The sequence below is a fragment of the Vicugna pacos genome, chromosome 19, assembly GCF_048564905.1.
Source record: "Vicugna pacos chromosome 19, VicPac4, whole genome shotgun sequence".
Classification (NCBI taxonomy): Eukaryota; Metazoa; Chordata; class Mammalia; order Artiodactyla; family Camelidae; genus Vicugna; species Vicugna pacos.
The window spans coordinates 30,535,534-30,560,489 of record NC_133005.1 but is presented as its reverse complement, the minus strand read 5'-3'; the positions used below and the strand labels follow the sequence as shown (position 1 = coordinate 30,560,489).

The window sequence follows — 24,956 nt, the reverse complement described above, 5'->3', positions numbered from 1 at the left end:
AGAGTCAGGGTGTCCTACTCTCAGGATGACAAGGAGCCGTTTCAAGCAGAAAAGGAACAAAATAAAAGACATACTTAAGATTAACTGAAGGGCAGTGTGGGTAGAAAGTAAAAGCAAGGTAACTAGCAAAGTAACTAGTTTTTGAAGCAGTCTAGAAAAAAGTTACAGCAAAGGGGCTGAGAAGGAAGGAAAAAAACGTAAAAGCATGTTGGAAAAATGGTAGGAGAATCAGTTCCAGGAACTCACTGGCTATGTGTAATCCAATAAAGGCCAGGGAAGTGTCAAAGAAGATGCAAAGACTTTAAGTCAAGGTGACTAGGAGAACGAAGTGCCTTCGAAAAAGGCATTGATGCTGTGCAGAACAAAGACAAGAAGGAAAAAGACTGGAGAAATGATGAAACTAACTGAAGTCATACTGTATTTAAGGTAACACTGGGACATCTAAAAATGTTGGTCAGAAGAGAAGCCAATAAGTGAAAAAGTAAAGCCAATAAGAGCAGGATGATGTATATTCCCCACAGTGAAAATGTTTCTAGACAGCGTACTAATGGCCTTGAAGATTACTTTTAGTACATACTTTTCCCCCTTAACTGGAATTCATCTAAGAATAGATACTGTTCGTTTTAGAGAAAAGATCTTGTCACTTCAAGCATATGTTAAATGCAAAAAGAACTGTTTTGAAGTTGACTGACAGATTAGAAATGAAAGGTGCAAACCACTGTATATCACCAGAATACCTCATTAATTGAGAAATTCAGGTCACCTAATAATCTCCTGATAACAAGTGTTTCAAACCCCAGCATTCAAAATTTCAAAATGAAGACATGGGAGGAAGACCACTGAAATAAGGCAGCCTTGAGAAGACAGAAGACATGTAACAAGTAATTCCTTTCACTCTGACTTAACTAGAGTTACTCCCTAAAGATAGGTAAGTAAATGCATACATATACAGAGAATAGGAATCCACATCTTTTGTTATTGTTACCTAAGATGTTTCTTGAGGTTAACAAAGATTTTAAGTAAGGAGATTTCCAAATGACAAAAGAGGTAAGTATCTGTGTCTTCGATTGCAGGAGTAGTTGCTGGCTAGCATTAAACAAGGACTTGATGGATAATGTGAAAATAAAACTTTTACTTCTAGGTTCAGAATTATACTCTGAGGGCCAACTCAGCTTACATTTAAAATGTATTCTTAAATCCAAAGCACTCTGCTCAAGACTCATCAGGACAGACTCTGCCCTCAAGGAGTTTACAACCACCCAGACAGCCAGTGGCAAGTAAGAGAAAAGGGGCATCAATATAGGTGCCAGAACCAATCTAGAGTACTTAAAAACATTGTCACACTCAGTTTCCTTGCCATTCTTATGATAAGGAAATATTATTCCCATGTCACACAAGAGTGATAGTTACATCCCTTAGTAAGGGTACACTTGATGCAAGGCTTTATGTATGCTTTATGTATCACCTCTAGTTTTGGCAACTCTGGGTGGTATTAATTTAATTAAATCTCACATTTTTGCCTCTTAAAATCTCTAAAAAGGTGCATATGGTTCATATAACCCCTATGGAAGGGGAATTTGGTAATGCCTAACAAAACTAACTTAAATACTCTTTTGACCCATCAATCCACATCTACGAATTTAGCCTGTAGGTACACTTTTAAGGCTAAAAATTTATGCTGGTCTACGTATACGTGAAGGCAGAGAAAATTAGGTCAGCAGAAGAAACCTTTCATTTTAGACTTGCTGAAATGAATTAAAATTCCTTCCCTACCCCCAAAATCTCAAATATGAAATGACTGACCTTAAAGTGTTTTTACTGCATCACGACGCTCCTACATTTAGAAAGATAAGACATTTTCCTAAATGTCTACACATGAAACATGTGGGTGTCATTACCTCCATCTCTTACATGGTGACAGAATTTTCTACTTTTCTCTCCTGCTATTATTTTTCAGTCAGGGTAGTATGGCAGTAGGATTATGGACATCTGAAAAAAGTCTTAAGAGTAAAAATAATGAATCTGGATTAACTGCCTCCTTTGTTTCCCAGTGAAAAGTAATATAATGAGGAGAAACAGCCTGATTTCACCAGAGAACAGAAGAAATAAAGAGCCTGGATCCAAGAGGGCAGTGAGGAGTCAACAAAGGCTTCCAGGAGGAGGCAGTGTTTTAGCTAAGTCTTACCAAAGGCTAAGAGGGGGTTAGCAAAGCAGAGGAAGGAGAAAGGGCACTCTTTGCAGATGAGCCATGATTTATTATTACTGTTGTTGTTGCCAAAAAATTTATCTTCTCATGACTGAGCAAAATTAAGTGAGATATACTCCCTGCCAGTTAGGAAATGGTAGAGTTGATTCTTGTCAGAAGTATATCAGAAAATAAAATCCCAGAGGGTGAAGGTATAGCTCAAGTGGTAGAGCACATACTTAGCATGCACGAGGTCCTAGGTTCAATCCCCAGTACCTCCTCTAAAAATAAACAAACCTAATTACCTCCCCCTGCTGCCAAAATAAAATAATAAATAATACAATAATAAATTATTTAAAAAGTAAAAAAAAAAGAAAATCCCAGAGTTATATTTAATTTGCCTCTCTCTAAAGCCATGTGTCCCCAAAACAGTTTCTTAAAAAAGATATAGATACACTCTTACTGCTTTTAGCTTTAGAGTCCTAATCCTCTGCTTAGAAAGGAAACAACCAAAACACCTAGGCATAAGAAACATCAGTTATCAAGTAAGTCCAGCAAAATTTGATCCAACTGTTATAAAGTCCCTGAAAGCTGGTCTAATCCCATCATGACAGTTTGGAAACCAGGTACAGAGCCAGCCCCAAGTAGCCAAATCAGAGTCAAACCAGGCATCAGGTGAACAGTTCACTCTCACAGGCACATGTACAAATTACATGAAAAAGGAAGCCAAGTCCGAAAAACAGTCTGTTAAGTATGTTTAGCACAAAAGATCATGGTTAAAACCTAAGGACAAGTAAAGACATTACAGACAAACACAGAATGCTGGAAACAACCTCTGAAGGAAGCTAGAGGAAGCAGGCTGGTTCAACAGTGAAAAAGATCCAATTCAAATTCTTATTGTACCACTTACTGTACAAACTTGGGTAAATGTCACTTAACTACTAGGTCTGTAAGGCAGCATAGGTCAGTGATTAATAAAAGTTTCAATTCTCTTCATCATTAACTTGATACCTGTGATCTTGATGAATTCACCTGTTACAGATGAAACTGGAGTTCATCAAATTTAAGTGACTTTAAAGAATTTTATTTCAAGAATCAATCAAATTCTGTGTATGGTTTTAATGGAATTCCTGGCTAATCTGCACAAAATCGCAAACATATTGACAACTGTCAATAAAGTACAACTGTTACTGAACCCTCTTCACGGTTAATTTACATAGAACCGAAATGAGCCTACCCAATCTTTCCAAATAACTTAGGGTTCAGGTTTTATACATGCATTTAAGGCAGCAGCCACACCCATTCACCTTACCTGAACAGCCAATGACAAAAGTCCAGGAAAGAAAAGTACTTATGAAGAAACAAGTAAAACTGCTGGCCTGCTCTTAACAATCCTAGAGAAGCCTAAAAAACCTACAGGTTTTAAGGGATGCTCAGATAACACCAGTTAACACCCTCAGGTAGTAACATCTGCATGAGTTTAGCAGCAATCAGCGTGTGGCTAACAGTGTTGCCAAGCTTATTCCACCCAGGGTCACTAATGCAACTACAATTCAACCCAAGCACAAACATTTACGCTTAAGAAAGAGAGAAAAGACTAAGAAACTGGCAAAGATTACTGATCATTTGATCAACTACTCCCAACACCTTTAACGATTTTACCACTCCACTATTTTTCTAAACTATTAGGGTAATCAGATCGAGGCAGGAGAGAAGAGTCCTTTGCTTCCTTAGAAACGCAGAGAATTTTCTGGTATAAAGAAGGGTATTTTGCCATGTTTTGAGGCAGACCTCTTCACACTGACTTTGACAACAGGTTTTGAGACTTAAAGCAGCAGCAGTATAATATGATGGGCTCCTTCAAAGATAGTCAAGTGTGTAGAGGATGGGGGTAGGTAATAGTTAATTCAACCAAAAGCTGCCTTGCCCAAAGAGGCCCTCACAATACCACACTGTCAAAGATAACCTCTGCTCAACTCTGACACACAAATATATAGCCAGCGCATTAGGAACGAGGACACTAGAACAATTTAGGCAAAAACACTGGGTAAAGAAATTAATTTTCTAAAGAAGATATTTATCACATGCTCATTTATTAAATCACTTCTACTGGGATAAATCTTCTTCCTCCCTGACCTTCAAACCCATGGATGCTACATCCCCAGAAGCTGTAGTTTAAACAAATTTCACATTTCTACTTAACACTCTACATCCAGTATGTTCTAACACTTTTAAAGACTGTTTTTGTCTAGGACAGATAACAAGCTGGCCTGAATGATAAAGACTGGCATCCGGAGTGTGGTCAGTATCAAGGGTGAGCAAATCTCCCCAGGAACTTAATGCCAAACTAAAAGCAGTCAGGAAGGCTGAAACCCTGTCACTGGAAGGGGGATGGGTTAAGGGATGAAAGATCTCTACCCTTCCCTCTCCCCCTACACAGCTGTCTAAATTGAGACTTTACCAATATGTTGATTTAGTTTCAATCCAGGAAACTCAGCCTGTGATCCATCTTAATGGTGGCTGATTTCAATTTGTAGCCCACAGAAGAGTCCTTATCATTATTTTACAGCGATTCTCATTGAGAACATTTCCAAAATTCCAGGGCACAGTTAATAGCCTTTCAAAGCATGCAGGACAGAGGGTGTTCTGGCTGAAAGTTCAAAGAGATCTGGAATTTAAAAGGAAAATATTGGAAGGATCCAGCTCTAAAGAAAATCCCTCAAAACTCAAAAATGAGAGAAGACACTAGTAACATTTCCAATTTTTAAAGTCTAAATCATCACTTGTTCTCCCTAGATGTGTGCTATATACAAGAAAGATCTTTTGTCATGAACATACTTGTTCATTACTGAAATGAATGGGGTGTCCCCATTAGGGACCTAGTACTCTCAAGCTAGTAACACAAAAAAACAACTCCCAGCTGAGAAGGTGGCAGAAGAAAGTGTGTATTTCTTCATCTCTCCTTAAGGAAGTTAGGGTTTACAATAGTCATTCATTCAATTATTTCTTGAGTACCAACTTTATGCCAGGCATTGTTCCAGGCATGGAAATACAGTAGGAAATAATACCAATTCTCTGCCCTTAAGAAGTCCCATAATAAGTATAACAGCCACCCCAACCCTTCACAACAGCAGCAGCTGTTAAATGAGTAACTCTGAATACAGAGAGGGAGGAAAGGGTCTACCTAAACACCCAAGTTTCCCTGAACTTAGCACCATGAAGTTCCAGAATCAGACTGTAGTGCTGGCAGGTGGAAAAGACCTTCACAAGAAGTTACGGAGGCCAAGTCAAAGACAGGGTCAAACAATAAGATGAATGTTGTCAAGTATTTTGCAAAGCGATTAAGTTTTTTTCTCAATATTCAATACTTGGTAAAATTTTATCATCAGAAACTTAGCAAGAGTTGCTCAAAGATAGAAGTCCAGCATTTTCCATTTTATTTTTTTCGGTTCTGCAACAATTTCAAATTTCTAAAACCTATCCCAACACTTTCCCAAGTGTCTACATGTTCAGAAGAAATTCCACAAACTGGCTTAAAATCACTTATGTTAACCTACCTTGGTTCTTAAACATCAGCAACCAACTCAATCCCGTACAAAAAAAGAGTTAAATGGTCATAGGATGTTTTCTCTTCCAGTCCACTTCCGCATTTAAATTTGACTCCTTTTATGCTTTTACAACACTACAATTACCTTGCTCTGTCTTTTCAGCCCCTTCCTGTCTATGCAACCTATTTTAACTTGTTTTACAACCTTCTCTCCTATCCTACTCCTTCCATTACACTCCTTAAATTCAAGTTCATCTTTCTCTCTTCCTCTGGTTCTCATTCCCAGGGACTAATTGAATTCATTAAAAATAAAAAAACATGCAATGTCATGACAGGGTCCTGGGTAATATATTTCTCTGCTCTGGTCTCAGTTTATTCATCTGTAAATTAACCTCTATTGATCCCTTACAATTCCAGTCACAAGAATTCTATGACATTTAAAATGTTCCAGTTCAAACAGATTAGGGTAAAAAGAAAAAAACTGAAATGCTTGACAGCAATGGTTCTTGGGTGTAAGACCTGGGAATAAGATAGTCCCCAGATATGTGTTACTTTAATACAAGCTCTCCAGGTAACTAAAATTCAGAATCACATTTTGAAAAACACTGCTCTGTTGTTTCTTGGTCCTCTGGGCAGGAATTAATACCAAACACCAGCCACCTGCAATTAGGGACATGCTACTGATTTTATTTTCAGTTTCTATTTCAACTGGGTCTCTGTTCCTTTAAAAGGCAGGCACAAGGTGCTGAGTCCCTGGGATCACTTGCTACTATCCCAGCCCCTATTTGAGAGAAAGAAAGAAGAGCTACATAAGGGGTAACACAGTTTTAGAATAGAAAGGTCCTTTAGAAAAGAAATTTTCTTTGTTGTTTGGAGTCATGCCTAGGGATAGGTAACTTGAGTCCCGCCAATGGGACTCAGTTGGGAAGAAGAATATAAAAAAGATGGAATAAGACAATGAAGCTACAAGGTCACAGTAAACTTCTGACACTTGGCTTATACAGATGGAGTCCTTTGGGATCTAAAGGCTACCAAGTTATATGAAAAGAGTCCAATGAGCTTCCTGTGATACACACAAGTGCCAACTGGTCAGATAAGCAAATGGCACTACTCACCAATCCAGGGGTCAGCAAAATTTTTCTATAAAGGGATAGTTAGTAAATAGTTTAGGTTTTGTGGCCCATTGAATCTCTGTTGCAAGTACTCAACTCTGCCACTGTAGTACAAAAGCAGTCAAAGATTATATGTAACTGAATGAGCATGGCTGCATTCCAATAGAATTTTATTTGTGGACACTGGAATCTGCCTTTCTTATAATTTTCCTGTGTAATGAAATAATATTCCCTTTTTAAAAATTGAAGTATAATTGACATATAACATTATATTAGTTCCAGGTGTATTTAATAATATATATTTTTAATTTTTTCCCCAACCAATAAAAAAACATAGAAACCATTCACAGTTCATGGGCCATACGAAAGGCACAGTTTGCAGAACCCTGCAACTACTTAACAGTGACTAGAAAGTATCTTCAATGCCCCTGTAGAGAGGTGCCTTTCTGAAGCTCAGGGTGTAAGTGAAGAATATCCTCCTTGCTTCATTCCTAAGGCTTTCTCCCAAACAATATTCATGCTCAGCCTGGCTCCCACTTCTCTCCTCCCTTCAAACAGCCCATGAATGACCATTAATCAACTTGATTTAAAAGTGGTTAAAATCTACTTGCTCTGCAAAAACTAGACAGAGTCAGTCACAAGAACGAGATCTCTGAAGCGGAGGCCAAGACTGAGCCCACTGCTAATTCTGCTTCTTAAGCAGCAAGCTAGTTAAATTTGTTACTTATCCTCCTCGAAGTGGGAACAACATCATGCTTGTTCACATACTCCTAACCACTTCCAATGAAATTCCTTAGTAAATACGCAGACTTCAGAGATCCTTCTGAAATGGGGGGGGGGGCGCCTGGTCCCAGTTAATCTCTGGTTAACAAAAACATTCTTTTTCTTGAGTACTCAGATAGAGAAGTTTTACTGATTTCTGGAGTAACTGGCTCCAAGTACAAGCTGAATTGCTAAAACTTTTATCCAGGAGTCTTTGCTGCACAAGCAGGCAAGCTTTCCTTAACAGGGAAAGGATTACATACTAGTTTAAAGTGCAACAGAGCCTACTAGTCAATGATAATCGGTCTGGTAAGGAGCCACTGTAAATGAAGGCAAGTGCTCTAAGAAACGAAAGCCCTTGGTCTGATACTACATGGGTCACTCCACTACAACCCAAAATTCCCAGGAGGCAATTGAGTCACCCAGGCTCCTCTTTACCTTGTTTTGCATCACATTTACAAATTCAGGCTATGGCATCAGACAGGCCTAGATCAGCCTCCCAGCGCTATGGCTTACTTACAAACTACATAGCCTTGAGCCCCAGTTTCTTCAAAAGTAAAGTGAAAACAGTAAATATTCAAAAATCAGCTATTTATTTTATCCCAATCCCATTTCGTCTTCCCACCCCAAAAATAACTGATCATAATTTGAAGCTAAAGCTGAAGGAAATTGGACCTGCTCCTGGTCTTTAAGCAGTCTATTCAAGTTGTTTTCTAAGACCTCATATGTTCACTACATGCTACAAGGCTACAAGATCCCACTTGGTTCCATCAGACTAAAATTGTCTAGCTAACTGTCTAGTTAACTGTGGGCCAGATTACTTATATAAGTCTACACTAACTATGTTCTCTGTGAGCTTACAAATGACAGGAAGGTCCCAGGTAGGGAACAGAAGCTGATCTGCTTTTACTATAAGTAACGCCTTGGATGAGTTAACACCTTGAGTGCTACATGCTTGCCTAGACAATCTTAGATTCTCTACCACTTATAATATACTACATTCTATGGTTACTTATTACTGACTACAATTTAACAAGTATGAATTAACCTCTTGCTATAGCAACATGCTAAATACTTGCAATTTCAAATGAAGTTGTGAGCTAAAACCTACCATTTTAAAGCATACTGTTCCATAAAGGTATATATAAATGTAAGTTAATCTCTTTTGTCAGCTACAAAATAGACATGACATCTCACAGGGCTGCTGAGATAAAAATGAAAATTAATTCAATTCAAAGGACTTTAAATGTTCATCTCTGTGTAGCACTAAAGAGGTCAAGGAAAATGGAAAACTGAACTTTCCAAAGGCTTTGGTAAATGATTTTGGTAAATCATAAGTCCTCTTAGCATGTTACCCAGGATAAGGTAATGCAGACATACAGAAGGAGTTCCTTTATTCAAACTCGTAACACAAATTCATACCTGTTTTGCATTTGAAAGTTTCAGGAACTCCCAACTATCCATATTCCAAGCAAAAGCTATACCTGAATCTCTTTGCTCTAATCTAAAATTTCATCTAGAGCTATATTGTTCAATACATAGTCACAACCCACATGTAGCTATTTTAAATTTAAATTATAATATTTGAAAACAAAGTTCTTTGGCCACACTAGCCACCATTTCAAGGGCTCAGCAGTCTCACATGGCCAGCAGCTACCATATGGAACAGCACAGATACAGAACAATTTCCATCATGACAGAAAATTCTACTGGACAGTGCTGACTGAAAAGTTTGGATCCAGGTCAACAACTTCCTTTTACTAGTAGGAAGCATGAGGTACTGCGTTGTATGATCTGCTCTTGTCACAGCTGACAAAGCCAGGCTTGAGACTGCCTTGCCTTGCACTCTCCACTTCACCAGGAACTCCTCTGCTGGAGCCCAGTCAGGGAGCTTTTCCCTACATGGCAAGACACTGTCCTATGTAGTTCCTTAAGGTCAGCCAAAGTTTGCCTGGCTAAACTGCCATCTCAAAAGCAGGCCATTTCTGCAGAGCTCCTGGAGAATCAGAGCCTCAATGAGTGCTGCCCATAGAACATTTCAACTAAGGTATTATATTAGTCCACTGAGATATAAGTGAATTAGATAGAGCAATTATTTTAAGCCTCAGGAGTATGGCAAGCAAATCCCATTTTACTAACTCATCTTTGTTCTCTAAATACAAGACAAAGTTGGAATTTTTAAAAATTTTTGCCTCTGAAAGTAATTAACCAGTACAAGATCCTTAAGATGGTCCTTTGCATTTCACATACTCTTCTGTAGTGGGTTAACATTTTCAGAAGGACATCTCTGCACTGAAAATGCTCTTTTCCCAGGAGGCAAAACTTAATAGAGAAAAAGGACTTGTCTAACCTGAAAATGTACCTTCTCAGGCCAGCTCAATTAGGACAGGCCCATTCCTGCAGGCTTGTCCTCCTTTGCTTCTATTAAGTGAGCCCTTAATGCCTGGGAAGTAGTGAAAGTGACTGTAAATCTCCTGCCTATGCTACATAGGAACCCACCAGTTCAGCCTAAGCTGCAGTTGTTTCCAGTGGGCATGGGCCTCAAACTGCCCCAAGACCATACCCTGTCTGGCCATAAAGGTAAAAGTGTGTTGATGCATTGCTTCATGCTTCATGCATTGCTTCATGCATCCTAGTACTAATTCAACCAGCGGGCCCTTTTGTCTAGAATATCACTATTGATTGTGCTTGAAATGCTCGGGTCATTCTCTGGGTAACTAACTTAGAAAAGTCTAAGCTTGAATACATATATGTTGTTTAGAAGCCTTTCTGGTTCTAATCATGTAATTGGCTCCTTTTTATGCTTTCATTTTGAATTACTCCAAATTCATAACTATAAGGAAGTGCAAGTACTGAACAAGTATTGAGGCCCAGCCATGGGCCTGGTGAAAAAACAAGGAACATTGTTTAAGAAGTTGAATTACTACAGAACTAGTTATAGGTTTCAAATGAATCAGAGTCGTGATCTGCTCAAGGCCACCCAACCATCAAGAGTTGAACCCAAGTTTATCTAACTCCAAAGTCTGTTTTTCACTGGTGAGCATATGGACTTTGTCAACTGTCTTTCATTCCTCCTAAAAATGGGAGGCTCAACAGGAAGAGTTAAACTTCAAATCTTACTCTATTCTATTGGGTCTGAAACTTTAGTGTGTATCCATCACCTGGTTGACTTGGTAAAACCTATATGGCTGAGCCCCTACTCCCAGAGTTTGAACCAGCAGGTCTGGATGAGGCCCTAGAATTTCCATTTCCAACAAGTTCTCAGACAATACTGATGCTGCTAATCAGGAAATCACACTTTAAGAACCAGTACTCTATTCAAATCCTCCCATTTCAATTAGTGCTGTCAGTAGCTAAAGAACCCTAATTTAATCTAAAAGTAGTAACCTCCACAGATTAGATCCTCAGCATTCCACTAAACTGTTCTCCACTTAACCTTCTATAGCCCTGCTTTAACCATCCTAGGAATATTAGAATAAAACTTTTCACACTTTGTGCTCCACTTAGTCACCCAATCCTAAAAGATGACATCAGTATCAAATAATGGCTAAACATGGAAGTAGGAGAAAGGATTAGGATTCTGATGAGACACATAGTTCAAACAGTTGCAAAGGCAGTTAACCATCTCTGCTATTTAGCTAAATGCTAGTTGAAAAGTAGAAAATACTTATTTAATTAGAGTGGGACAAGTGTCAAGCTTCTACAAACATATTAGAAAACGTTGTTCTGGTCATGTTTTAAAAATTCTGTAAATTTAATAGCTGGACCAATGGAGTACCTTAATGAAATGGAGCAAAATATGTCTTAGCCAAATAAAATAGTTCAGATAGATCAGTTTCTCCGAAGGTGATTAATGGGTCACCTGTATTAGAATCATTTTGGATTGTTAAAGATATATTAAAAATACAGATACCCCAGCAGCTCCAATACAGAATCAACTTCAAGGCATAGGACTAGGAATATGTATTTTTACCAAGCACTCCCAGGTGATTCCTGGGCAAATTAACTTGAAAACAATGACAACTTAATGTAAAGCTCTCAATGTTTGGGATCTCATTTCACAACATAAACATCTGTTGAAAGCATTTGTATTGACCATATAGGATGAGATAGTGCTCTTGCCTATTTCCTAGTAAGTAATAAGCAAACCCCGTGAACTTCTCCAGCCTAAAATGAACAGCTGGAATAGGACAATAAAAGTTCAGTGAAAGCAGGAGAAAAGTGGTTACTTCTGGCTTGGGGTTAAGTATTGATTCACACAGACTTCATTGGAAAGGAAAACTGAGTATCTGTGACTATGCCCTTCAATACTGAAACAGGCTCTGAGATGTTTTTAGCCCTCAAGACTTGACAATACTTAGTGACTTCCTAAAAAAGAGTAGTAAAATGGAGAGGGTAGGCTTATGTAAACTGCATCAAATTCTAAAGATTGAGGAGGCATTCCAGAGTAGAATATATTAACAGAACAAAATATGATCATAGTTGTGGGAGAAGAACACGCACTGAACTTTATTTCTGCAAAGTAGGGCTGCTGCAGAAGGCCTTAAAAAAATCAAATTTTCAATAAATGTACTTGGCAAAATTATCTTCACTTTTGTACAACAGCACCTACTGGCATGCATATTTATATATGTGCAATCAGTATGAATTCTGTTTGATATTCCACTAATCCTTTTTATGCAAACATTTCCGCTGTTTTCAGTCACTTATGGACATATTTCACTATACTGTAGTAAAATTTTAAAACTATTCCCCTAAAAATTTGAGCTCAACACAAACATTACCTTACATCTAAATTCTAGACATTAGCTCCAGTCCTAAATAAGTTCTGTAACATTTTCAGGACTATAGAGGGAAGATTTTCAGCTTCCTGTTTGTCCAACTAGAATCCATTCTCCCACAGGGAAAACAAGCACACTACTAACAGACAACTGTCCTGACATTCTGAGATCGGGGAGGGTGCTAACATCTGTAAAAGATTATAAAGTTCTGTGGAAGCACTAATTTTTATATCACACTGCATTCAAGGGAAGAAGAAGGTGATTTGATTTTTAAGGGGAAAAAAGTAATCAATTATGGTTGTCATCACCAGCTGAATCTCCACTGAGCCAACCCCATCTGCCCTCGACGTCTGTACACTGAGGGAGCTAAGTGGGAGACTTTTCAGAACTAGGGTGTCTGGCCTCAGAGAGCTTTCAGTTTGGAAGTCAAGTATAACAAGCCAACCAGCAGCTGCAGAGACTAGTCAATTTGTATTCCTCCTCCCCATTTTTGTTTTCTTTCCTGGTTAACTAGAACACGAAAAATTAAATACATCCTGATGTGATCAATTTACCAGGAGGCTCATTTCTTTATTTCTTATGTTAAATAACAAGAATTACTGACATTGCATCTATTTCTGCAAAAACACATCGACTGTAAGAATAAGACAAAGTCTAACATTGCCTCAGTCACTTTTCTAGTGTTCAAATCACTATACGTAACACCACTATGTACTCTGAACTTTCCTGAGGAGTTTAACAACTTTTGTGTATTGCCTGTATCAAGACACTTCGTGGATTAGGAAGGAGTAACAACAGTAATACAATTCAACTGTTTAATAAAATTAGTTTTCCTGGACTTTAAGTACTGAGTCTCATCTCTAAGACTCCAGTTCTTCAAATTTATGAAGATAGTGATTTCACAGCCCTTATTGCAGGCAATTCAGTTCAAGGATTTAAACTATTTCAAGCAAATACTTGAATTAGCAATTGTCACATTGATCTCTCACACAAAATATGAACATTTCCAGTCACTCTGACAAATCTATCTGTTCAGGGAAACCTGAAAACTACTTTTCTAAAAATTCATGCAACACAGGTATCTGAAACAAAAGATAATGGAAAACACACAGAACTTTTATTTTTCTATTTCAGGTGAAAAAGTTTAGTGAGCTTATAAGTATGTGAAAATTTCTTTTTCTAGAACAGTTATGAGTTTGGACATCTAGGTTTCCAATTTTTTTAAGGAGACAGGGGGAAAAAATCTCCTAGGACTGGAAATCAGTGGAGACCACTCTTTTTCACTGACAGTGAAGCATTAACTGCCAGAAAGTACCTTCCATCCCCACTTACCCTGGTTATGACAGGAGCCTTTTGTACTGAGGCCCAATAAAAAAACAGGGAATCTCAACAGAGGAAGTAAGCATACAGACCTAAAATTCACTAACTTTAAAGTGTTTGTTCTGAGAGCCGTGAGTTTGTCTTGCTCATCTGTTATCTAGTCATAACTGGTATTTACTTTCTGAATGTTTGAATGAATGAATATGGCAGCTCAAAATTTTCATTTGCAATTAAACATGAAACTTGTACCTTCCTAAGTATATCTCTAAATACTGCACCATCCCAAGGGCAAAAAGGGGAAAGTTATCCACTGCCAAAGATGCTTAAACTATAATTTAACTTATGAGAAACAAAGTGGTTTGCATACAGTTACAAAGTCAAGGCAAGTCAGTACCCTCCTGAGCCCACCTATCTCAGATTCACAGCAACAGCTATCATATTCAAGGCTCCCTAGTGACCCTTCCTCTTGAGTAGAATCTCACAATATCCAAATTTAAACAAATTCAAGATGTTTTCTTTGTACAAAAGATTAATGAAGTAATCTCTTGAAAGGGTGTTTGGGTGGTTTTGGTTTTTTAAGGACTGGCAAGGAATTCAAAATTTTGTTCTCAGTTTGTAACTTTCCTAAAGTGATGCTATTTAATCTCAATCTGGGGAGGGAAGTATTAGAATCTAGTTTATAAGCAAAAGACTAAGGCTTAGAGATTAACTTGTTCAAAAACCTTAAATATTGAGAAGCTCAAAAGCTCAAATTGCAATGTCCTTTCCTCCATATTAACGTTGCCTGATTTTGAGGGGAGACCCCCCCCAAGACTATTAACATTCTGAATCAGAGGAAAATGGTATAAGAGAAAGAGGCCTTGCTCTGAAGACTTTTCAATCCAATCCTATTTTTGACTCTCACATACTGAGGACAGTACAGCCACGCAGTACTAATACTCCCTTTCCCACAGGCTCTTTCCCACATAGTTTAAGAACCATATGTTCCTCAGAAGCTTATTTTTTCAAGATTTTATCTTTGAAAGACTTTAAAATTAGACCCTATTCTGTAATTCTGATCCTAAAAATCTATTTTCTCTGGCCTACCTTTAACTATTGATTTTAAAGTCTGCTCTTGTTGTGATGCTTCTCTGATAATCCTTTTGATCAACGGTACAAGATCTCTACTAAAATCTGTCTGGCTTAATCTAACGTACGTTAGTGAACACATCCCTAACTTTGGTTTATTTTAAGTAGTACTTCCAAATTAAAAATTCAAGGCAATTCAGTAACAGCATTACCTAGACTTATGAGCCATTACTAAAATTTCTGCTGACTTGATAAAAAATTTCTCCAAATGCCTACTCATGCACAGCTGTTAACATGGAATTTGCTACTCAAATTCTCATACGTAAACTTTATTAATTTAAGGCACTTATTCCCAAGAATTACTATTTCACAGAAGTTGAGTTGGTTACTTTAAGTAACTGCATGAATAAATGAAAAATTACGGTAACTCTCAGGTGCTTTAAGTTTTCTCAGCTTAAAAACGTTTAGAGGGAGAAGTGTAATAGTAGTACCCTTTGAAGAAATATGCTGACAGAAGACAATACTCAGTTTCGTGGTTTAAAAAAAAAAATCACAAAAAATGAACTTGGCATTTCTCTGATTAAATGCATCTAAAAGGTAAATCTCTGGAAAACTTTTTTTTTATTGAGGTATAAAAAACATATAAAAGCTCTGGGTGACTTTGATAGAAAACCTGTAATTCAATTAAAGGGTTCAGAAATTAGCACATCAATATGCCTCCCTCATTTCTAAACCCACCTTCTCTGTTGCTGGAATGTCTTTCAGCAGTGACCACCTTGCCTTAGACTTATTTTTAGAAAAGTAGGAACCAGATATACACATTTGGCTCCTACTTAGCCCAAATCCAGATACAGATACAACACGTTCTATTTTACAGTGATTGCTTAATAGTCAGAAGAGACCCATGGAGGCTATGCAGTTCAGTTAGCTAAGACTCAACCAACTCTAGTTATATGCTACTATTCACTGTGTAAATGTCAGAAGATTTAAAATGTTAACAGAGAATATCAGTGAAGGAAGAAAACAATCATCAACTCACTACTTCAAAACTAACATTCAAAATAAAGAAGTTTCAGAATAGAAGCTATCTGATCAAAGTTTCAATTTTAAAATGTGGGCAGAGAGGCATCTTTACATATTCATTTAATTCTCAATAGCTTGTGAAGCATAGAAATATCATCCTTGTTTACAGATGAGAAAACAAGGTAAGTTTCATAGCAAGAACAGGACAAGTTTCACAGTAAGAACAGGGACTTATCTAGATTTTTCTGATTTCTACTCCAGCTTTCTTTTTTAACATAGCTGCTCAAGAGTATAGAATCTCCCCAAAGCCTCCCTCTTCACTTAATACCCTTCTATACCAATCTGGTTCCAACCATAACACTGTAGCGTCTCTTGAAGACCTAACACTCCAGACGTATGGAGTCTAAGCTGTCTCTAGAAGGGCAAGCTGTGACATCCATACTAGCATATCAATTACCACCTGAATGGGGTTCCTGGAATCTGGACCAAGGCAGTATGGGAGATAAGATATAAAAAGAAAAAAATTTCCTTTCTTGGTCTCTGGTTCTCTCACAAATCTGTTCTATTCCTATTAAATTCAGATTTAATCAATACAAAAAAAAAAACCTCAAAATTAGTTCCCTTCCTCCTACCTCCCCTTCTGCTGCTAAGAAATAAATGGGATACCTTATAGGAGCCAGGTAAAGCAAGGGGTCTTAGCCAGTGAGACCCCCTAATCCACTGACCCTGAAACCTGCTAGATCAGTCTTCTCCCCAACCAATATTTTGCCTATGGAGTTTTATAAATCTCGACATTCACATATGGTAGGCAAGGTTTAAATCTGGAATTTTATTAAATGGCAAAAACGTACATTTCTACTGTATTCTAGTGTAGGACTAACCTTCAACTTAAAACTTTTTTTGGTAAACTTCAAACAGCCCAGGATGTGTCCTCCAAGAAAGGTTCCTCTGTCTTTCCGAGATTGTGCTAAGTAAAATACAAAGATTATTGGACCAAGGGCTGGCTAATGTGTTTTTGTTCTTAAAATACAGGAAAATGTCAGAACACCCAGTGATCTATTAAACTTGTTCTCAACATCAACAAAGACAAGAGAATTAAAGTTCTCAATTATGCTGATTGTTTTAACACCTTTTGCTGGTGCTTATCTACGTGTATCTCAGGAATGCTAATGAACTGAATTCTTTGGTTCCTTAAATCCACAGAAACAAAGTTAACTGCAAAGGCTCAGAGAGGAATTAACAGAGTGCTAGAGACGCACCTCTACCCCAAATCTAACGGGGAGGGCAGAAGAGAGATGTAAATAAAAATATTTACTATATATTTCAGAAAAATTCTCAGTAATAGTGCATAAAGGTAAAGCTGGCAGGGAGATAACTGAGTGGATCTAAAAATTTAAGACAACAAATTTAAAACGAATACCTACCAAAATGAAATTTAAAACTTAAGGTGCCAATATCCCTTGGAGCTTCTTTCTTTATTAAAACTTCAGAGATATGACAGATAAAGACACTTAATAGAAACTTTCATAGTGAGTGGTCTAACCTAATGATACAATCTATACACCCTAGAGCTATACTTGAGTCACTTCTCTCCCAGGTTGAAAAATATTTAGAATCTTTTTTGAACATACAGAATATATTAAATATGTGCACTAAATCAAACTATTAGTCACTTCTTATAACACTACCAAAAATGTCATTACTATCTAACGATATTCCACTGTAAGTTTCTTCCCATCTAATAAAGCCAAGGCTAGTCACCGTCACCAGCCCCGCATCTTTATCCCTCTCTACAGTACCCAGGCCCTATGCTATCAATACAGAGTACCTAGATATCTAGATAGGCAGGTTGTGGGGGAAGGGCAAAGGCTGGCAAAATGCTAATTCTTCCATGCTGATGGCCCCTACTTTAGATTTCCTATTTCAGCAACTGGCCTGGAGCCACAGGGATAGAAAGCCACTTCTCAAACTTCAGATTTACAAGGCATGGAAATAGAGAGAAAAGACTAGTTCCAAGTCTATTACTACTCAAAGTTTAAACACAATCTAAAAGCTTCCTTTAAACACAATATCTCACTTACTTCCTCAGAGCCAATTAGGAACTTCTCTCATCGCAAACTTTTTACCGAAAGAAGCCAAATTGTCAACTGCTTGCTCAAATGCCCTCATTTTGCGAAGTTAATGATTTCAAAAATAATAAGGGGCAGTCAGATAATCTTAACCACAGGATACAGAAAAGTTAGCGAACTGACTCTCTTCCATCTTCAAATGCAATGAATTAATTATATTTTAATTTCTTTCAAGACAGCTTTTTACTTTAGGATATCACATCAAATACTCATTTCAAGCATTTCCATTTCTTCATGCAAAAGTAAATAATTACATTTGAACCCATTTTCCACGTGAACTAGAACTTTCTTGGAATTCAACATAGTTTCATTTGGAAAAGATGCAATCCTTCACAAAACACTTCTGGAGAAACAACTTTGGGTTTGAAGAAAATCAGTATTTTGCACTGAAAGTATGGCATAAGTTGTTAAAGATCCGTAACATATTTATGCGCTCACACTCAACTACTATGAGGTAAAACACCAAGTTCAGTATTTCTGAAGGCTCCTAAAATGAAACACATCCAGAAAGTACAACAGATTCATTCCTTATGCCATTAGCAGCAATGGCTAACTTATAATTAACATACAACACAAAGATTTCTCTAACATATTTACAGAATCAAAAGGCAGACTTTTTTTTGCACCTGCCACAAAAGCCCAAAAGCAAACAAACAAGCAAAAAGCCTCAATAGCCTAGTTTTGGAATATAAGCTTTAAGACATGTTAAGAATCAAAAGAAAAAAAAAAGACATGTTAAGAATCCCTAAGAATACTTGCATAATGTATAAATGGATACTAATTTACTGAGGCCCAGAACAAATTAATGAATCTCTCTTCAAATTCTCACAATTCCCCATTTTTATGCCGATGTTAAAGAAAAAAGTTACTCAATTTTTTTTTTTTTACTATTGGTTAAAATGAGATTTGAGGACTGACCCTGGATTCCTATTTTCCAATTTACTTTATCTACTTCCCAAAGACAAGTATGAGTTGGTGACAGCCAATATTATCTAGTTTTCACTTAACAAACCATAAGGTATTTCTTATTTAGCAACTCTTAGATTTTCCTTTTTTACCAGGAACATCAGAATCTAAAATTTGTTTATGAGTTCTGAGTGCTGGTAACCTAAAAGGCACATGCTGACAAGCAAACTTGTTTTATCTCTAGATTCCACACCAGCTCACTAATTCTGAAAAGGTACCCCCAAGGAGCCTGGCTGCAGCAGAAGGAAAGACAACACTGGAGCCTAACGCTTAAAGTGTTTTCAGATCGAGCAGGAAGACGTGCCAGATAGCTTTTGAAGGTGCCGTCACTTTGCAGCTCTAAAAATGTGACAGGAATTTTCAGACAGCAGCATCATTAGCCTTCCCACCTCCCACCTCAACCAGTGCCCAAACAGCACAGAAGTACAACTACCTGTCAGCATCAGAAACAATTTATATTTAATTCCTCCATCCAGTTTGACTCTACTAAGCTAACTAGAATCAACACAAGATAATGTCAAACAATGATCCCATATAACATTTATTAGAATCACCACTGGTGAAATCAAGCATTATACTTATACCAGGGAGGAAAGAGTAGACACGTAAAAACATCTAGCCCTTAAAATGGCAAAAGGACCACTAATGCCCAACCTGTTACCATCATCAACTCTATAGATAGTTCAGCTGTCTGCACAGTACTGTGATAATGAGTCAGCCCCACTACAATTAATACAAATGTGCTACGAACACATAGAAAGGAAGTCTTTTCTCTTAGGTAGAAGAGATTATGATTTCTGCTTCTGAAACTCCCAGTATTTAAATATAAATACATTTCCAAAAATAACAGGTTTTTCCCAGCAGTTGAGTATAGCCTGGAATACTCTAAATTTTATACGAATAGCAACAGTTTCAATTATTGTAAAGAATGAGCTCCAAAGGCAAAATATCTTTTAGATCTTAGGGGATGAGGGCAGGCAAATGGGGAATTTTTGTTTTAATATATGAACTGGCACAGTTAATCTGTAAAGTGGTTATGTCTGCTTAAAATCATGCTTAAGCAAACTCTTAATATAAAGATCAATAATAACATGTCTGAGCATAATTAAACACTGATTTTCATTTTTTAAAAACTATCTTTCCTAGTTACATGAATCAATCACCAGTTACCAGTATACTGCTTAATAAAACAAGCACACAGCTACTAACATTACATCTTTCTTCCAGACAATATTTACAAAGATAATACTCCAGCGTTAGACCCTTAGGGCTAGGGCTGGGGCAGGGGAGGGAGGGAGGAAAACCAGTTAAAGTGCTTTTTCTCTTGAAGGAGCAAGTTTAGATAAAAAGAGCAGGTTAGACAAAAAGCAAGTAACAGACTATCAAATCCTTCCCTCTCCTTTTTCAGCTCTGTTAGGAAAGTAGGGATGTGCAGCTTTCAGTTTCTTAATTCTAGAATCCTACTCAGCATAGTGGCTAAGCTTGTGAGCTCTGTAGTGCCCCACTCACTGGTCTTGGGAAAGCTAGTAAATATATCTAAGCCTCAGTTTCCTCACCTATAAAATGGATATAATAGCACCTAAATCATAAAAGTTCTCCCAAAGGTTAAATTAAACTAGGTGATCCATGGAGAGCTGAGATGTATGCCTGACAGACGGTAAACATTCAGTAAGCATTAGCAATTATTGCCATTACAAGTGAAGAAACAAATTCTGAAAGTCAATATAGCCAGTTTACTTCAGTCTCTACAAAACTGTTACTAAAGATCAAGAATTTACCAGCCTACAATCATTCACATATTCAACAGTTCCTTTGTATAATTTAGGTAAGAACCATGGAGGTTAATTTTCTGAGAAAGGACTAAACTCTGTTTCATTACTAGACACATTACTACTCAGCCCAGTTTTAAAGTCAAAAGAACACTTATTCTGTATTTAAGAACTTACCTTCCTACAAGAGGTCAAAAGGACATCCTCACCTGCCACATCCTTTCTTTGCTCCCACATCCCAAAGAAACATATCTATACTTTTTCTGGTTTTCTGAATTGCAAGGGCCTCATCTCCCTCTTTTAAAACCCTGATAGGTTGGCTACACATAATTAAGAAATAGTCCAGCCCCTGACACTCAGTACCTAGTCTTGCACAACATCCAGCTCAGAAGCTACCTTCTCTGAGAAATTTCCCCACCCCCAGACGAAGTTAAATCTCCTAGTCACCCAAAGCATTTCGGGTATACACATGCCCCAGCACCTACCTTATAATTAACTAATTATGACTCCCCAAACAGACTGAATTGAAGAGCAGCGAGTTGTAGCCAAAGGTTCAGCTCCAGTACTAAACACATATTAGGTGCTCAAGAAATGCTACACTTTTAACAGATAACTCACAAGTACCATCTCTTCGTGGATGCCCTGCTTCAAAATCTGAACATGAGGCTGTTCTCAGTAGAGCAGGCTAACACGATGGACTGATGATTACAACATCAGAAAACCTACTCATCAGCTTCTCCCATTGGAGAGGTTCCCGGAACCCAAAGTCAACTGAGTAGGATTATGTACCATCAGAATCAGTGGGAACTCCTAGCACACTACAGGGGGTACCTTCTCCTTCAACAGGATTGTTGAAAAGCTTGCAGGGTGAGCTTTTTACTGGGGGGATCTTCACTGGGTAACTGAAGTGGAACTACTAAAAAGAATGAATGCTTTGATTTGGTTGAAAAGTGTTCAAAAACATAAATATCTGGTCAAAGCAAGCTAGCTCCTGATCCTGAAAAACAGCAGCTTCTGAAAAAGAATGAACAGGAAGCAGGGGTGGGTGCTGGCCACTCTTTGTTTCAATAAATAAAATCTTTTTTTTTTTTGCCCGCAAGAAAAGGTCAATACACCGGGCCAGATGAGATGTTCAACAACCCTTCCTCCTGACAGCTACACTAAACTGCGTTTCTAAAAGAACACTACCTTAGGAACCTCAGCCCCAATGAAAGAAAAGGACTAGTCAGTAATACTTTAATTAAAACAAAAAACAAACAAAAAAACCCAATACGCCCGAGTTCGACATTTACACTGGATGGCCCATAGAGAACTTGCAAACTTTCTGAAGGGAGGTACCACTACCTTTGCAAAGAACACAACTTGGGGAAAGCAATCTCAAAATATGAAGAACTCCACAAAGAATAGGTTAAGTTTTAAAGCCCTAATTCCTACCATAAACATCTTACCGGGAGAAAAAAAATCAACAGTTGCCGAAGGGTATCTTTCATTCTGGAAGCAGAAAATGAAACAAACAAGAAGCAGTAAGGGAACAACCTCCCAAATAAAGTTCTCTTAGGGAACAATTTGTAACAATTCCGTCTCCCACCCTTCCCTCCAGTGAGGTCTGTGATTTTCACGGCTTTGCTCTGCAGAAAGCTCTTTCTGGGCAGCTCAAGGAAGGAGCCGAGGGAGGGAGAGAAAGAGACACAGGCACAGAAACGAGAGGAGAGAGAAAAAGAAAATGGCGCAGAGACTAAGTCCCGACTGTCGACAAGGCGACTTTCCCGGGAGGAATCCGAGCCCGGAAAGGCAGCCCGAGGGCCGGCGATGGGCGACGCTGGGTCTCCGTTGCCCCCTCTTGGCAAGGCCGGGACCTGGGGGCGCTGGGGTCCCGGGAAAGGGGGTCCAGAGGCGGCCCGATGGGAACAATGGGGCCGGTGAGCGAGGAGCCGGGACTTAGTCTCTGGGACGCCATGTCTGTCCTCTGCCCGGCTCGGGCAGGGCGCGGGGCCGGCGGCCGGGGGGCCTGGGGTCGGAGAGGGGGCACACTCACCGTTCAGTCGGAAATCCGCTTCAATCTGGGGAGAGAAAAGGAGGGACCATGAAACAACAGGCACATTCACCCCGCGGGCGGCGGGCGAGCGCGCGCGGCCGGGGGGCCTTGCCCACCCTGAGCCCTCCGGGATGAGTGGGCCCCGGGAACGGCCTGAAGGGCCAGCCAGCCACCCTGAGACTGTAACTTGGCGGTTTTCGCCTGGGGCCCAGGGAACCGATAGCCTCCGGCCGGCAGTCCCTGGCCGGGGACTCGGCCTGTCAAAGCGGCAGGGCCGAGGCCGGGGCCTGCGCCGGGGGTCGTGGAGGACCAGGGCAGGGCTAGGGGCACGGGTGGGCCGGGCAGGGCCGTACCTGGGAATCGTTGTGAAGATGGTCCCCACTCATGTCGGCCGGAGCGGCGAGCGCGGCGAGGGGCGCCGAGCAGACGCAGACGGTCGGGACCGGCCTGTATGGGCGGACGGGAACTCCCGGAGGCTCCCAGAAGCGCGGGGAAACGACGGCAGGGAGGGTTTGAGACTCCCGGAACGGCTGAGGCGGCGACGGCGGCGGCGACGCTGACTGACTGCCGGGCAGACGGCAAGAGCAGACCCCAGCAGTTGTGTAACAGCCTAAGTTCGCATTTCGGCTCACGGCGCCTGCGCGGCCGCTTTTAAATGCGACGTCGCTGACGTCAGAGACTCGCGGAAAGAGGCCGAGGGTTGCGGGGCCCGCCCCCTCGCGCTTCCAAAGGCGGACCTGGCTTCGCATCCCAAGTCCCGCCCCTAGCCCTGCGCGCCGCGGCGATTTGCATAAGGAGTTGACTCCTCCCACGGCCGCCCACCCTGAGCAACCTTCTCTTCCTCTCCCAGCGCCTTTTCTCGGAACCCAGATCCCTCCCCTAGGCAGTGCGCAGGCGCAACCTGGACACCGCCTCCCGACCGGGGCCGGCAGCTCGGCCACGTGGTGAGCCTTTAAAGGCCGCGGCGGGATAGCGCCTGGCCCAGTCCGAGCAGGTATTCCGCTTTTGCTTCTCCCCGGAGCTGCATATAAATACCTGGGCAGCCGGGTCCCCGAGCTCTCAGCAGCTATTCTTCGCTCGCCAACTGGACCTTGAGGCTGCTTGCTGGGAAGAGCCCCCGCCCCAGCCTTTGTCCAGGCCTTCCAACTTCTGGATTATTTCACACCCACTTCTTAAAAATTTATTTTAATTTCTCAGCCCACCAAAGGTCTAGTTTAGCTCCAGGTTTCAGACAGGTACATGTAGCCCTGGGTCACAAGAGGCCTAATTTCATTTGTTCATTCTTCAAACATTCCTGAACCAGGAATTGTGCTAAGAAAAGGGGTTGGGTAGGAGCCAAAGGGAACCAGACCGCGAGGTTCTGCCCCGCTGTTTCCCAACACGCAATGGGGCATAGGGGAAAGGAATTGGAGGGGGAAAAAAAATGCCGTTTATGGAAGGAGTACTGTGTACACCGCCCTGAATTCACACAATAGCTCTGTGAGGTCGCCTATTTACTAAAGTTAAACTGTCAGAGATAAGTGACCTACTAACCTCCTCCCTGACATCTACATTCGGATACTTCACAAGCTTCTCCAGGGCTGAACTCATCATCTTCCTCCACCATCCTGCTAGAAAATCTCCACCGTGGGCATCTTCCTCTCCGTTTCTCATTCGACCGGTTAGTTGAATCTCTTCAATACTCTCTCCCCTTCCTACACACCTGTCAAAATCTGCATTATCCCTTGCTTGAATTATTACAATACATTTCTAGCAAGGATCCCTGCTTCCCTTCTGGCCCTCGCACAAGCTGCTCTGCAACAGTATCCAAAGTGATCTTTCAACTTGCAGCTCTAACCATCAGCCCCTTCCCACAATACTTCCCCTTCATCTTAGTATAAAGTTCAAAGTTCTTAAAGTAGCTGCCAAGACCCTACGTAAGATGCTTAATTAACGTGTGACTTTTGTGAATTTTTCCATATCTATGACCACTTCCACTATTGTTACTTAATATTTTCATGGATCCCCTTCTTTCTGTAGCTTCATCCTGAGTAATAATATCTATGACATAATAATGTCTATGAAACCGTTTTCAAATAAAATATGAAAAGTGCCCACCCAAGGACTATTGAAATCATCTCTATCACATCTGGTGGTAAACACTTTGGGGTTAATCCTTGTGAATGCTTCAAGCTCCATCTTAATATCCTTCCCACACTCCCTAACTCCTCTTTTTCCACCCCATCAAGTGCCCCTCTTAGAGTGTCCTTTTCCTTTGTC

The 24,956-nt window shown here is 39.8% G+C and overlaps 1 protein-coding gene across 1 annotated transcript in view; it reads right to left on the bottom strand.

Annotated features, from left to right (window-relative positions):
* The window catches only part of TOP1 (DNA topoisomerase I), an 80,369-nt gene extending 57,047 nt beyond the window's left edge, over nt 1-23,322 (bottom strand). The window contains exons 1-2 of the mRNA XM_006202539.3: nt 23,051-23,322; nt 22,698-22,722 (exon numbers count right to left, since the gene is read on the bottom strand). Coding sequence (XP_006202601.1) covers nt 22,698-22,722; nt 23,051-23,083 — 58 coding nt within the window. The 5' untranslated portion in view covers nt 23,084-23,322. The remainder of the gene's footprint in view (nt 1-22,697; nt 22,723-23,050) is intronic.
* Nucleotides 23,323-24,956: the final 1,634 nt, after the last annotated feature.